Below are 16840 nucleotides of genomic sequence, written 5' to 3' on the forward strand. Positions count from 1 at the left end.
GTGAAAGGGCAAGCAAGAATGAGAGGACCTGAGTTCAAGCCTTAGAACAGGTTTAAAAAAAAAAATTAGGTACTAAAATATAATGTCAACAAAAGGAAAAGTAGTTAAAGTAAGTAAATGTTAGGGTTTCTGCAAAGCTGTGTCATGTTAGCATCATGCAAAATGAAATTTTATTATGCTAAAAAAAAAAGTATAGAAGGTTATCAGTTAAAAATAAAACAATTCTTGCTGGGAGTGGTGGCTCATACCTGTAATCCTAGCTACTCAGGAAACTGAGATTGTAATGTAATCCTAGCTACTCAGGAGGCTGAGATCAGAGGATTTCGGTTCAAAGCCAGCGGGGCACTAAAGTCCAAAAGGACTCTTATCTCCCAGTAATCACCAGAAAACGGGAAGGGTTAGTCTTGAGCTGAAGAGCTCAGAGACACTCAGGCCCAGAGTTCAAGCCCCACAACTGATCAAAAATAAATAAATAAAACAATTGGCCCAAGAGGTTGGCCTAGTGGTAGAGTGCTTGCCTAGCATGCATGAAAACCAGGGTTCAATTCCTCAGTACCACATATATAGAAAAAGCTGGAAGTGGTCTGTAGATCAAGTGGTAGAGCACTAGCCTTCAGAAAACCCAAGGACAGTGCCCAGGCCCTGAGTTCCCCAGGACTGGAAAAAAATAAATTAATAAATAAAACAATTCTTGTTAATCATCTATTATGACTGGGGTTTTACTACCACCTAGTGATATAACTTAGTATTTTCTTATAAAATTAGAGATTGTAAGATCTTTTTTTAATAAACTGAACATTACTAAAATCTCAATTGTAGGGGGAAAACATCACATTAAAGAAAATACTGCTATCTTTAAAAGTTGTTCCATTTAAGAAACTATTTTACAATCTTTAAAATTTGTTATTCTAACATATATTATTAACAATGTTCAACATCAAATCCTTTCTAAGGCCTCTAAATATATACAAAAGAAAATCATCTGGCTGATTAACACAGACTTGGCTTGTAAAACCTACTTGATAGACACATAGGTAGGTAGGTAGGTAGGTAGGTAGGTAGGTAGGTAGTAGGTGAGTAGATAGATGGACAGATAGATAGATAGATAGATGGATGTGTGTGTATATGTGCATGTGTGTGCGTGCACGTGCATGCTCAGAAAGCCAGATAATTTCAATGTAAAATGTTTATTTTTACTCCTCCATGTACTAGGTCAATGAAAGGATTGTCACTAAACCTGATACCTGTGTTCAATGGTAAATTCTAGATCCCATGAAGGACTTATAAGGGTTATTGCCATATTCCTTAAAATCATACTGTTTGCTACTTAATGTCACCTTCAACGTACCAAACACCAAATCAAATAGTAAAACAAAAAGCAACCATAAAATATAGCAAGAATTGGAAACAAACAAAAAAAAGGATGAAGCCATAGATACATAAAAACTTTTTCTCTATTTTCCTGTGCTAGAAATTATTCATTCAATAAAATCCAATGAGGATCCACGGATAATTTAAGGTCTTCCTAATGAATCAGCAATTTAGAAATCCCATGTAATTTATTATAGTACAGTTTTTCCTGAAACTGTTTTACATCACTACATCATATGTCAAATTCCATAGCACTTACATACTATTTTTCAAAATATGACCTAAATACTGACTGTGAATTACAGATATTTTTTTTTACTTTTTCCTATATAAATTACATTTCACTTTTGAAGCTGAATGTCACAAATTTGTGAGGTCAATTAATAACTCACTTGAAATGACCTTTCCATTGTAATTGCAAAGTAGTATTCTCTCCTGGGATATTTTCGCTCACAGACCAAAACTTGATTGCAAATTCTGCCCTTTTCTCCCGTTTGCTTAGTAAATAGCTTTTTCCCAATCATTTGTGAGGAAACAGCTTTTGCTTCTTCTGGTCTAAAATAAGAAAAATAATTCAAATTCTTCACTTTCAAATTAAGAAAACTGCACATTATGACTAAACTCTTATCTCATTTAATATTTAAACCTCAATATTTTCATCAAGTTTAATCAATCTCTAATAGTGATTTTCCTTTAAAAAATATCACTCACGAAAAAACTATCTTCACTCCTCCTTTGAAGCCACCTTCAAATGTTCCTTTTCCTCTACCACCAGCTAAAACTTGTGCCTTTATCACAACATCTTTTGAACCTAAGAGAAAAACATTTTTGTTAAGATACAAAGCATAAGCTACAGGCAAGACACAGAATTGAACATAACATGATAATAATATACCTTATTATTAAAGTTCCATTTATCTACAACATCAAAAATGAGGCATTTTATGTACATAGATTTTCTATATTCAAAAATGAGAATAGGGGCCTGGAGTTTGGCTTAGTGGTAGAGTGCTTGCCTAGCACACACAAAGATCCGGGCTCGATTCCTCAGTACCACATACATAGAAAAAAGCCAGAAGTGGTTCTGTGGCTAAATGGCAGAGCCCTAGCCTTGAGAAAACCCAAGCATAGTGCTCAGGCCCTGAGCCCAAGCCTAGGACTGGAAAGAGAGAGGGGGGTGGTGGGAAGAGAGAGCATTCACCATATAAAAGACTATATTATAAAAGTTAACTAACTTTTCCATTTAAAAATTAATTATGCCAGATGCCCAAGGCTTACACTTGTAATCCTAGCTACTCAGAAGGCTGAGATCTGAGGATCACGGTTCAAAGCCAGCCCGGGCACAGAAGTCCATGACTCTTATTTCCAACTAACGATCAGAAAAGCAGAAGGAGTAGAGTGCTAGCCTGGAGCTAAAGAGCTCAGGAACAACGCTCAGGCCCAAAGTTCAAGCTCCACAACTGACAAAAAAAATGTCAATTACTCATTAAATTCTTTTTTTTTTTTAATAGTCATAGAGATTGAACCCAGGACCTGTGTGGACTGGGCAAGCAATCTACCTTTGTGATATATACTCAGTCCTAAATCATTTCTTCAAATACTATGTGCTGAAAACAATTTAACCATTCTTCAACAATTTAAACATCTAGTTCTTTGAAGGAAGGCATTAAAGGTAAAAACTGAGACTCAAACAGGTGTTGGTGGCTCACCATAGTTCTAGCTTCTCAGGAGGCTGAGACCTGACCTGAGAATTGTGGTTCAAAGCCAGCACAGGCAGGAATGTTTTTAAGACTCTTATCTCCACTAAACTACCAAAAAAGGTGAAAGTGGAGCTGTGGCTTAAGTAGTAGAGAGCTGGCCTTGAGCCAAAAAAGCAAAGGGCAGAGACCAGGCCCTGAGTTCAAGCTCTAGGACTAACACAAAAAAATAAATAAATTTGAGACTCAAATGTCTTAACATTTCCTTGCCTTTCTATTCACATGTAAAGTTGATATTTTGTAAAACTTTGATTTATATATACTTTGAACAGATATGCTATGATTTGAAAGACATTACCAATACCAGCATTAACGCTAATACTTTCCACTAAAAGCCCTATAAATAAATATTATGGGCAGTAATATTAAGAGAACTTACCAGGAGTTAGTAAGATGTGTATCATTCCCGCCTCCCCCTCAGTTGTAGGGCTTAAACTCTGGGCCTGGGCACTGTCCCTGACCTCTTCAGCTCAAGCCTAGCACTCTACCACTCTGAGCCACAGTGCCACTTCCAGTTTTCTGGTAGTTAACTGGAGATAAGAGACTCATGTACTTTTGTGCCTGGGCTGGCTTTGAACCATGATGCTCAGATGTCAGCCTCTGGAGTAGCTAGGATTACCAGCATGAGCCATAAGTGCAAATATTTAGAGGGGCCAGGAGTTTGGCCTAGTGGTAGTGTGCTTGCCTAGCATGCACGAGGACCTGGGTTCAATTCCTTGGTACCACATACATAGAAAAAGTTGGAAGTGGTGCTGTGGCTCAAGTAGTATAGCACTAGTCTTGAGGAAAGCCCAAGGACAGTGGTCAGGGCCTGAGTTCAAGTGCCAAAAATAAATAAATAAATATTTGGAAAGCTAAGCTTCTAAGTATAATATATATATTATATATGCATAATCTTGAATTTTTCTTTCAGAAGTAAACTGATCACTATTCCTTTTCCTCACTAATACGTTGTACAATTCTAATAAACCTTAAGAGAAATAAATGACCTCAATTTTTTAATGTTTTTATTGTAATTAATAGAGGTTACAGTTATATTTGCCAGATAGTAGGTGCATTACTTCACACACAATGATACCCCTTCTCATGTTTTTGTCCCTATTTCCTTCCTCTCACCCCTCCCTTTATCTTGTTTTCCCCCTTCCCTTTCCTATTTGAAATAAACAAATAAATGTATATACAATATACCAGATAACAATGAAATGACCTCAATTTAAAAAAAAGAAATTGGCAAACTTTTAGCCGATGTTCAAGGACCTACACTAATACCTCTTAGAAAGGCATTTCCTGTTTGCAGAGTTTCCTCATTTTGCCTCCTGTAACACTGACTATATGGTAATGCAGCACCCATTACCATATTATGGGTCAAGGTAAATGACCCATGTTATTCATCATATTTCAAGCACAAAGCCCCATCTTAAGCATAACTACTTTATAAACATGTATTTAAATAGGCTGAAGATGAGCACTTTACTGAGGAAAAATCACTAATATTCATACCATGCAGAATGAATAAACCAATCTACTGTAAGTATAGCTGTAAATGACCTCAAATTTAAACTTACAAAAGAATGTTTAGAAAATGAATTATGTAGGGAGCCAAGAGTGTGGCCTAGTGGTAAAGTGCTTGCTTAGCATACATGAAGCTCTGGGTTTGATTCCTTGTACCATATACACAGAAAAAGCCGGAAGTGGTATTGTGGCTCTAGTGGTAGAGCACTAACCTTAAGAATGTTCAAGGACAGTGCCCATGTCCTGAGAGTAAGCCCCAGGACTACAAAGGGAGGGAGGAAGGAGGGAAGGAGAAAGGAAAGGAGGGAGGGAAAGAAATTATGTAAACTAGCCAATATTGGAATATTACTTAAATCACACCCAATGAGTCAGTCACAGTATTTTCTTTTTTAAAGAACAAAAGCAAACAGACAAAATAAAATAATGGCAATTGCTGGGAAGTGGATGAAACTAGAGCAAATCATGTTGCGTGAGAAAAGTCAAGACCAAAAGAACAAAAGGTACATAGTATCCCTTAATATGTGGATATTAGATCCAAACAGTACAAGAGCAATGACTCAGTATTTGGGTATCCAATGTTATGGACATGGTTTTGGAGATATAAACATAACTACATAGACATAAAAATTTATGACTCTACAGACATATTTTATTACATAGATTAATATGTATCTATGACATACAAACCCTCAGCTTAATTTTAATTATGTTCTAAAATCTAAGTGCCAGTGATTATATATAGAGATTCCCTTCTTGAATACTTGTTTGTTAAACATGACATTTGAAATGATGTAAAAAACCAATGTTAATAAATTCTTTAAAAATTAAAAAAAAAATTAAGAAAAAAAAAGCATACTTTCTTTCCTATGCCCTACAACCTTCCATTAAGAGATCATACTAGAATCTGGACTCTCAATTTGGCCCTGGTCTCTCACTTAGCTGACCTTCATTCTCTGTAAAACATTATCAATGATGCACTACTGAATGCCTAATTCACTGAGAGTTTGCAATGGCTTAGAATGTCCTACATCATGTACTACTGACATTATTTACCTTTTAAAGCTCCTGCGCCCTCTCTTTGCTTTCCATTCCAGCTACACAAGTCTTTTCGTGTTCCTGCCTCAAAATTTGGCTCTCATGCCCTTTTTTCTTTCTTTCTTTCTTTTTTTTTTTTGGCCAGTCCTGGGTCTTGAACTTAGAGCCTGGGCAATGTCCCTGGGCCTTTGTACTCAAGGCTAGCAATAGTTTATTGGAGGAAAGAGTCTCAGAAACTGTTCTGCTTGGGCTGGCTTTGAACCACAATGCTCAGATCTCAGCCTCCTTCCTACTTAGCTAGGATTACAGGCGTGAGCCACAAGCTGGCTTAGAATATTCTTTATCCAGGTATTGTTTTGGGTTGTTTTTTTTTTGATCTTACACTGTCCATGATACTTACCCCAATCATATCATCCTACTTAATGTGGCAGTCTACCCAACAGTGACCAATACCTCTTCCCTAGCCTACTCTTTTCACTCATAGGTTTCATCAACTTATCACTTACTGCACAACATTCACAAAAAAATCATGTGTTACTGGCTTCTCCACTAGAATACTGGCTCCAGGCTGGCATAATCTGTTGTTTTCACTGTTGTTTTCAAGCTTCTGAAAGAGTACTCTTGTAAATTAAGTCTTTTTCCTCACTCTTTGAAAACTCAAGATAGAAAATACTGGACCCGATCTTTTTCTTTTTGGTTGGTCATGGGGCTCGAACTCTTCCTGGGCACGGTCCCTGAGCTCTTCAGCACAAAGCTACAATACTACCACTTGAGCCACAGTGCCACTTCTGGTTTTCTAGTGGTTAATTGGAGATGAGCATCTCACAGATTTTTAGTGCCCGGGCTGGCTTGGAACCGCGATCCTCAAATCTCAGCCTCCTGAGAAGCTACGATTATAGGCGTGAACCACCAGCACCCGGCTGGGATCCAATCTTAGTAACTAAGGTGGTCTTATTTAAGGCAAGACTGACAATGTGTCTTATCTTGACCATTCACAAATATGTCTCCCCTGCTTGGGTAAGGATTGAAGATTTTACATTTTTCTTAAAAGCAAAGAATAATTTATTTCTCAGAAAACATTGAGAGGATAACTGGCAGCCTCAGGGACTATGACAGATTAGACAATACCCTGACTACAAGTATCAGCCATTACTTAGTCTCTTGTTTCTGGTTATCTGCAAAGTCCTGACTTTCCAGTAATACTCTTAAGGGCTGGTATGTAGCTCAGTGGCAAAGCGCTTCCCTAGTAAGTACAATGTCCTGGGTTCAATCTGCAGTATCAAAAAAGAAAAAGACAAAAAAAATTCATATATGTCCAAAGAAAATAACTAGAATATATTTCATTAAACCTGATCAACAGTTAAAAAAAACAAAAACCTGTAGTTTTACAGGACTAAACTGAAAATTTAGCACACTGACCAATATTAAACAATGATAATAAAGGTTTATTTTTTTATAAAGGCTATTATTTCACAAAAGGATCTTCCTCCAAAGTATCAATTTACTTTCTTTAAAATGAAGTTCTACAGAAGATTCTTCAGAAGTTCCTTCTGACCAGGTGGCACATGCTGCAATACTAGCACTGAATAGAACTGAGGAGAAAGAATTCTGAGTTCAAGGAAAACTTTCTCAAAAAGAAAAAAAGAGAAGAAACAAAATGAAAAAAAGAAAAAAAGGAAAGGAGGGAATAAAGGGAAGGAGAGAAATTATATCTAAAAAGGCCCATCATTGTATTTGGATATTTGAAATTTGATAGGGAAGGGGGGAAAACCAAGACGGGTGGGGGGTGTGGGGGGGGGGAGGGAAATGGGTACCAAGACATTTGAAAGGATATCAATGTATGTGAATTAATGCACCTTCTATCTGGCAAATAGCATGTAACCCTTTTACTAATTACAATAAAAAAAATTAAAAAAAAATAAATAAAAAGGCCCATCACAACGTTAGATGTGATTGTGATGATATAGCAAAGGTCTTGGGTCCTAGATGTATAAGTGCGTGGTAAGACATTAGAACAAATTAGAGACAGACCATGGACACATGGACTCTGGCTAGCCGAGTTAGAAAAATAACTTGACTCCAAGCCTTAAAATACCCTGTGGAGTCTACACTCACTCACCTCATTCACAAAAGAGCTCTCTGGACACTGAACCTCTCCAGGGGTAAGGTCTCCCCTGGAGCAGGAGCATCAGAGTTTCCTCGGGAACATAACAGGTGAGCACTGGGCTGGGCCAGGCCCGGGCAGCACTGCTACTTGGAACAAGCCACTTCACCTTTCAGTTAGTAAAAATAGAATTTGGATCCTTGTGTCAGGTTCCTATAAACTTCTGAGGAGGTGTCCATATTCAACCGCTTGAGCTTTATTTTGGTGACCTCCTGCCTGAAGTTGCTTATAGACTGTTCTTCACCTTGTTTCCAAGGCTGTGGAACAGAAAGTAACCTCTGTTTTGAGGAGATGGAAGTTAAGCATGCATTTATTTTTTTACTGCGACTTGTTCAGGACAACATTTTACAAAAATGCCATGTTTCCTTTGCTATCGTTTCTGGAAAGGAAAGTTCTATTAAAATGTTTTAATTTGACTATAAAAGTTTCTTTTTAATTACAGCTTATTTTGAAAAAAAATCTTACGCTTTAATTCAAATGTATGCCAATACCTTCCAAAGTAAGGTAATACTTAGAGACAGTTGTTCTAATCACATGGCTTAGAGAAATTTCTAGGATGTTCACATTCAACAATTCCTTATTGATAAATGTCTTTGACTTAAATCTAACCAAAAACTACAACATTATTTTTTGTACATTTTCATTATATAGTGTTAACAAGCTTAGTTGCAAACAAATAAAATACTTACGTTATTTGTTTTTTTCAAAAAAAAAAAGCCCATCAAAATAAAAGACAAAAATAGAAATAGAAATTAATGTGAATTTCATGAACTATCAAAAAGAAGGACTATAAGATAATAAACCTGAGGGGCTGGGAGTGTGTCCTAGTGGTACAGTGCTTGCCTAGCAAGCATGAATCCCTGGGTTTGATTCCTCAGTACCACATACACAGGAAAGGCTGGAAGTGGTGCTGTGGCTCAAGAGGTAAGATAAACCTGAGGACAACTGAATAAATTAAGTATTTTATTCACCTCTATTAATTTAACAGACTCATCTACATACCAGAAACTCTGCAGGATTTATATATACAACAATGAATAATAGAGGCATGTCCTACCTTCTAACATTTATAATCTTATACTCTATTATAGATTTGGCACTATGTACTAGAGAAGATTTTTAGAATCTGAACATGTCTTTACAGCATAATCACTATCCTCCCTCGTTTTAGTCTTCACATTTTCAACATTCCCTGTATATAGTTATCTAACTAACAAAACATTGAAAAGAAAAATAGTAATTTTACTATAAAGCATCCAAAAAGTTGCCCTCAGAGGGCATTTGTTAATTTTCATGTTTACTGAACTAGACAAGAAGTCTACCTTAATTATGCTAGAAAATCCAAGACAGAAAATTTAAACCTTTGCCAAATGTTTTATTGAAATCATGTTTCCTTGAACTAGTAATGAACTGTGAGAGATAGTGAGTTCCTCTTACAATTGATTCTACTAAATTGTATAACTACCTGTGCTTTACTAAATTATGTAACTACTCTGTGCTTTACAATCTTCTCTCCAATAATGTATTCCAGAAATTTCTCCATGATCTTTAATCTCACCAACTTTGTAAACTCATACAGTTTTTTTTTCCCCCTGGTGTTTTGGTTTATTTTGCTTGCATTAAACTAGACCTTGGTGGCTCATACTGGTAATCCTAGTTAGTCAGGAGGAAAAGATCTGAGGATCCTGGTTTGAAGCCACCCCATGCAGGAAAAGCCATGAGACTCCTGTCTCCAGTTAACCACCAAAAAATCGTAAGTAGAACTGTGGCTCAAAAGGCAGAGCACTAGCCTTAAACAAAGCTCTAAGACAGCACCCTAGGACCTGAGTTAAAGCTTCAGGACCAGCACACTGCACCAGAAGATGAACACACAGACATAGACACAGACACACACACACAGCATCAGATTTCTTTCTAGTCATTTTTCATCTAATGCAATTATTCATACCAGGTAAAACTTTTCTCTAAGACAGTGCTTTCCCACTTTTTCATATAATAAAAAGCAAGGAATATTTGTGAAAGAGGCAAGAGCTACTTCAGAGGGAATGACTAGTGTAAGAGTTCAGTGGCCTCAGACTCCATGTGAATTAAGCTTCTCTGGCTACCCAAAGATTAAAAGAAAGCAATAGTTTTATATATTTGTAATGAATTTATCTCCCAACATATTGTTTGGAAAATAGTATTTTAGGTAAAAATTTTTAATGAGAATATTTATAAACTTTGCAGTATAATACAAAAGCAAAAATAACCCCCAAATACCCAAAACTCAAATTGGAAATTGCAATCTAGATGGGTAAAGCCATACACCATACCTTATTAGGTACCTCACACCATTAAATCCTGTCATAATCAATTTCTTCTGATATATTACTCAACAAAAACAAACTGTTCTCAATGTCTTCAAAGTCATTACTAAATATATATTTTTAAGGATATATGTGTATGTGTGCATGTGTGTGTATAAAGGTTTTTGTTAGCCCCTAACCCCATGGTCATCCTATAACACTGTTTGCAATATTTAATGACAAGAAAATACTTTCTCAATAAATAATATTATCTTGTTCCAAATGGCTCAAAATCAGAGATCCTACTTGTTCCTTAATTGTCTTAAAGAAATAAATAAGTCCTTGATACACTTGAAATAAGTCCTTGATACACTTCTTATAAAGTCCCAATACCATGGAATTTGCCAGAAATATTCTAAAGTAATTAGTTTATTCTACATATATTAACTCATTTTCCTTACCTTATCTAAGAATCATTAGAAATTATTAGATGGTGCAACATAATGAAAACTGGCATCAGAATAAATCCTGTTTATGAAAAATCTTCTGTATAAATATTTTCCTTATAAAATATCAGAATGTGATTAAATGAGAATTTAACTATATGTGATACAGAAAACCTCATTAAAAGAAATCAAGTCAGAGCTGAGTGCACACACCTATAACCCTAGCTACTCAGGAGACTGAGATCAGAGGATTGCAGTTCAAAGCCAGCCAGGGCAAGAAAGTCTATGACACTCTTATCTCCAATTAACCACCAGAAAACTGGGAGTGGCACTGTGGCTCAAAGTGGTACAGTGCTAGCCTTGAGCTGAAGAGCTCAGGGACAGTGCCCAGGCCCAGAGTTCAAGCTCCACACAAACCCAAAAAAAAAAAAAAAAAAATTAAGTGTCCATACAATATCAATTGTGTTAATCCTAAGATTGGTAAGTTTCAAATACTATTAAAAAGAAACTGCAGTGTATACCTACTAAATTATTTCATTAGTATGTTCTAGTGTTAAATCTTTAAGTGTATAAAGTTAGTTTTTAAAATGGAAGCTTTTTAATTAATAGCTCCTATAAAGTCAAATTAATAAAATCTATTGATTCAGCCTGTAATCCTAGCTACTCAGAAGGCTAAGATCTGACAATTATGGTTCAAAGCCATCCCCAGCAATACAAAGCTGTGAGACTCTTATCTCAGTTTAATCACTAGAAAACAGGAGGTAGGGCTGTGGCTCAAGAAGAGTTCAGGGACAGCACCCAGGCCCAGGGGTAGGACAGCAGCCTTGAGCTGAAGATCTCAGAGACAGCGCCCAGGTCAGAGTTCAGGCCCCATGACCCCCCCCCAAAAAAAATCAATTGATTCATATGAGTAGTAATTACTTAATTCATTTAACAAATATGAATATTACTGATACATGTCAGGCTCTACCATTGAACAAATATATCAAAGAAACCCTCCTCTCATGGAGCTTACATTCTAGAGTTCAACCATATTTGTCATATCAAAAACAAGAACGGGAAGTACTCCACAATCACACATAAACAGCTAATACTTTCCTTAACCATTTTCCTAAAAAATCATCAAATCCACCAAACCTTTAAACTACAAAGTACTAAACAATTTATTTTTCCATATTTATGTTCTAGCTTAATTTAAGACTTCAGGTTACTAAAGCCAATATGAGACTACAAAGTCATTAGCATGATAGGAGCTCAAAAATTACAAAATAATTATAAAATTTAATGATTATAAAGTTCTATCTTGCTTTTTAAGTAAATAAAATTTATTTTAATAAAAGCCAAAAGTTATTATCAAACCAAAAGCAAAGTTAATGTATTTTCAAAATTTCCATATTAAGTTGGCAAAAGTTTTGCTTGATTTAATACCTAATTTTTTGGCAATTGCATAAGCTTCATCTGATGACTTTGCCACGAATCCTTTAGGAATAGAGACACCAGCTTCTTGCAACAATTCCATACTCATGTATTCATGTAGAGAGAGATTCCTTTGTTGTTGCTGCTGTACTTGGAGTCCATGGTTATTAAATAATCCAGAATTTCCCAGAACCTAGAGAAATTGGAAACATATTTATATATGACAATAATTTGGTGTTTAGTTTTATGAAAAACACCTCTTCAAAATATTTTATGTAGACTATTTAGCTCTTCATAACTGTCATTAAACTGCTACATATAATCATAATATAATATTCAGCATACCTGAATAACAGTGTAAAACTAAAAACTAGTCAGGTGCTGGTGGTTCATGTCTATATTCAAGAGTGAGATTTGAGGGGCCGGGAGTTTGGCCTAGCATGTACGAAGATCCAGGTTCGATTCCTCTGTACCACATACATAGAAAAATGCTGGAAATGGTGCCATGGCTCAAGTGGTAGAGCACTAGCCTTGAGAAAGCCCAAGGACAGTGCTCAGGCCCAGAGCTCAAGCCCCAGACTCGAAAAAAAAAAAAAAAGAGTGAGATCTGAGAATCAAAGTTTGAAGCTAAGACAGAAAAGTCGGTGAGATTCTTATCTCCAATTAACCACCAAAAAGTCAGAAGTAGGGGCTGGGAGTTTGGCCTAGTGTTAAGAGTGCTTGCCAAGCATGCATGAAGACCCGGGTTTGATTCCTCAGTACCACATACATAGAAAAAAAAGCCATAAGTGGTGCTGAGGCTCAGGTGGTAGAGCTCTAGTTATGAGAAAGTCCAAGGACAGTGCTCAGGCCCTGAGCTCAAGCCCAGGACTGGCAAAAAAAAAAAAAAAAAAAAAAAAAAAAAGTCAGAAGTAGAGCTGTGGAAGTGGTAAAGCACTAGACTTGAACAAAAAACTAAAAGACAGTGCCAGACCATGAGTTCAAGTCCCAGGACTGGCATGCATGCACACACACACACACACACACACAGATTTAAAAATATCAACTGTTACTTACAATTTTAATTACTTATTATCTTCAGTCCTTATCTTATATTTGAGATTTACTAGTATACCTTCGATGACTTACAGAGTATTTTCCCGATGCCAAATTAGAAGATCTAAAACCCAATCTCATCTTTTCCACCAAACCAAACTCATTGCCAATCTTTTCTCTCTACTATTCCTCTAACATAAAACAAATCATGTGCTACAAGGTAGATGATGCTTTAGTAGTATGGTTCCCATATCCCTTTCATATACACAAGTCTGAAAACCCTTGCTTTATCAATGAGGGACACTGTCGTGTGCTGCCCAGATCCACTCTTCAGGCCTAAGGCATTCATGGCTTGAGCTGCTGGAAGTACTAATTTGGACAGCACTCAGACCAGACCCATCATTGGAGATTCTTTGCTCTAAGTCCTTTACATGCTTGGAGCCTGAACCACTGACATTGTTAGAAGTAGGAGTGGTCCAGCTTAGATGACTCATAAGAATAACATGATTCTGCTGCAACTATCCCTCTACTCAATTCTCCCACCACTCTTTACCTCATATATGGTGTATACATGTGCACATCCAAGGGAAGGCAGAAGAAGGCACAGAAGCAATGAAGCCAGTGAAAAAGTGCAGCAGTGGGCCCATCAGCTGCACTAGACATTGATGAAAGTGGACTAAGCAACTCAAGGGCAGTGAAGGGAGGGAGGAAAAGAGAGCTGATACTATGCAAAAGGGGCAAAAATACACATATCATTGATGTCTGAAGAGTTAAGCTTTTTTCTTATGCAAAACTTGAGGTCTTTGTATTTTTTGTTATTTGTAAGCTTGTAGGTTAGAATGATGACGCTTATCAATGTGAATGTTAAAATGTGTGTGTGACTTTAGCTAAGTATAACTACACCACAGTACTGTGAAATATATGTAATTACTCAATTTCAATAAAGAAATCTTTGGAAATAAAAAAAATTCTCATATTGTTACAGTATCTCACTTTGTTATCTGATATATTGAATTTATTTGTATTTGGTTATCTGAAACTTGATAGGGAAGGGGGGAAAACCAATACGGGGAGTGGGTGGTGGGTGGGGGGAGGGTAATGGGTACCAAGACATGTGAAAGGGTATCAATGTATGTGAATTAATGCACCTTCTATCTGGCAAATATCATGTAACCCTTTTATTAATTACAATAAAAATATATTTTAAAAAAATTCTCCCACCTTTACTTTCCAATGGGTGTTAATTCAGACCACTTTCCAATAAACTTCTTCCACCCAATCTCCACCTTACAGTCTACAAATCTCATCTTGGAGAACCACTTTGTAACAACATCTGTAATACATTCCTTCTAAGTGAGTCTTTAAACTTGTACCATAAAAGCTTGGACCATAAAGTTTCCAAGAAAGTTACCTCTTCTCTTTATTTTATGTAGACTGTTCATTTATATCCATCAAAAATTTATTGAGCATCCAGGCACTAGAAATATATAGTAGTAAACAAAACAAAACAATATTATCTCCTAACAATTATAGCCTAGTTGTATATTTGTAAAAGATGGGGATACATGATAAACCAATACCAAATGAAGTAAAAAGAAAATGAAAATCAAAGGGTATTCTTGAATACAGTAGAAGAGGAAACTAATGTATTTAGGAATACAGTTGAGTCAGAATTACTTCAAAAAGTATGAAGTGAGGGCCAGGAGTTTAGCCTAGTGGTAGAGTGCTTGCCTAGCATGCATAAAGCCCTAGGTTCAATTCCTCGGTACCACATACATAGAAAAGGCTGGAAGTGGTGCTGTGGCTCAAAGTGATAGGGCTCTCGCCTTGAGAAAGCCCAAGGACAGTGCTCAGGCCCTAAGCTCAAGCCCAGGACTGGCAAAAAAAAAAAAAAAAAAAAGGTGTGAGGTGGAGCCTGAGATTTGTTCCAGTCAGCACTTTCAGCAGCTCAGACCATGAACACCTTACTTGGACTTGAAGGGTTAGATCTGAGCAGCACACCACAGTGAAAGGAATTTGGGTTTCAAATTATTTAAGAATCACATATTTAGTGTAAACTTACACTTGAGATAGGAGAAAGGAATAAGATGGCTAACTTTTCAGCTTCTGATATTCAAGGCCACAAAATTGTGAAGAGCTGAAAAATGATCAAAATTCTTTATAGTCTATCAGTCTTGAAAGCCTCTACAATTAAGAGCCTAGTCTTAACCCTATCATAACCTGCCAAAATGCCTGCCTTCCTTTTTCCAACTCCTCAATCCTAATTTGTTCATACAGCAAATTAAGTTCTAATCAAGCTTCAGAAGACCGCATTAAAATCACACTTTCAAGCTTCATCTACACACTGACATTTTTGTCACACAAAATACTATTCATTGAAAGCCTGTATCAAACATACAGTATAGTAAGAACAGAATTTAAAGGAGAATTATATGAAGCCTTTTTTCTTTTAGTGAGTTCATGCAAATGAAAATCAAGATTTCTGGACCCTATTCTATGACTCATAAGAGTAATGCTAACTACTCAGGACAATGAAATCTGAGGAGCCTGGTTCAAACACAGCCCAGGCAAGAAAGTCTATGAGACTCATCTCTAATTAACAACCAAAAAGCTGGAAGTGGAGCTGTGGCTAAAGTGGTAGAGGGCTAGCCTTGAGTACAAAAGCTCAGGAACAGTGGGTAGGTCCTGATTCAAGCTCAAAGACTTGCACAAAAAAAGCAGGGTAAAAGAGAGAAAAAGAAAGAGGAAGGTGAATTCAAGCTCAGCTGGCACTGAAAATTTAATACATAAATACAATAAAATAAAATTCTGTAAGTCAATGTTGAGGAGAAGAAATAGTAGAAGATAAAGTAAGGATTTAAGAAGCAGTGCAATCAAACAGACTATATAAAAATCGTTTAAATATGTTTATTCAAATAAAGTAACTAAAAATATTTATACATGTGAGATTAAAAATTAACTTATTTTAGCTGGGTGCTAGTGGCTCTCACTGTAATCTTAGCTACTCAGGAGGCCGAGATAAGAGGATCACAGTTCAAAGCCAGCCCAGGTAGGAAAATCCATGAGACTCTTCATCTCCAATAAATTACTCAGAAAAAGATGGATGTGGTGCTGTGGCTCAAGAAGGTAGAGCCCTAGCCTTGAGCAAAAGCAGCTCAGGAGCAGCTGCTAGACCCAAAGTTCAAGCCCCAGGAGTGGCCAAAAAAGTTAACTTGTTTCTTAATTTACTTCCAAATTCTTTCACATATGGGAAAACATAAAAACAATAACAGGTGTCAAGTATGCACATATGTACGGCCATGTCCCTTATTTTCCCTTAACAATTCACTCTAAACAAATTGGTTTGCTCCCATCACTTGAGCAAAACAAATGAACCAAAAGGTAGATGGAAGGACCAATGATGCAAGTAGGTAAAGAAGTAACATGTTGACCAACTTTGTAATACAAATTGCTACATAATCACAAGGACTCCCACACCAGAATATTCATTTTTCTTTCTTTTCTTTTCTTTTTTTTTTTTTTTTTTGGGGGGGGGGGGTTCATGGTGCTTGAACTTGGCCTGGGCGCTGTCTCTGGGCTCTTCAGCTCAAGACTACCACCCTACCCATTGAGCCAAGCCCTACTTCCCGTTTTCTAGAGGTTAACTGGAGAATAAAGAGTCTCAAGTGCTTTTGTGCCAAGCTGGCTTTGAACCTTGATTCTCAGCTCTCAGCCTCCTGAGTAGTTAGCATTTCAGCCATGAGCCACTGCACCAGGCTGGAGTACTCATTTTTCTTGATATTATTACTTAGAAGATTCTTACTGCCAAGGAGAAGAAGC

General features: G+C 36.7%; 1 protein-coding gene across 1 annotated transcript in view; it reads right to left on the reverse strand.

Annotated features, from left to right (window-relative positions):
• The window catches only part of Sucla2 (succinate-CoA ligase ADP-forming subunit beta), a 32287-nt gene that overhangs the window by 13619 nt on the left and 1828 nt on the right, over positions 1–16840 (reverse strand). Inside the window, exons 2-4 of the mRNA XM_090342134.1 lie at positions 11999–12179; positions 2083–2182; positions 1764–1926 (exon numbers count right to left, since the gene is read on the reverse strand). Coding sequence (XP_090198260.1) covers positions 1764–1926; positions 2083–2182; positions 11999–12179 — 444 coding nt within the window. The remainder of the gene's footprint in view (positions 1–1763; positions 1927–2082; positions 2183–11998; positions 12180–16840) is intronic.

This window comes from Megascapheus bottae, chromosome 11 (genome assembly GCF_031878675.1).
Source record: "Megascapheus bottae isolate mThoBot1 chromosome 11, mThoBot2.hap1, whole genome shotgun sequence".
Lineage (NCBI taxonomy): Eukaryota > Metazoa > Chordata > Mammalia > Rodentia > Geomyidae > Megascapheus > Megascapheus bottae.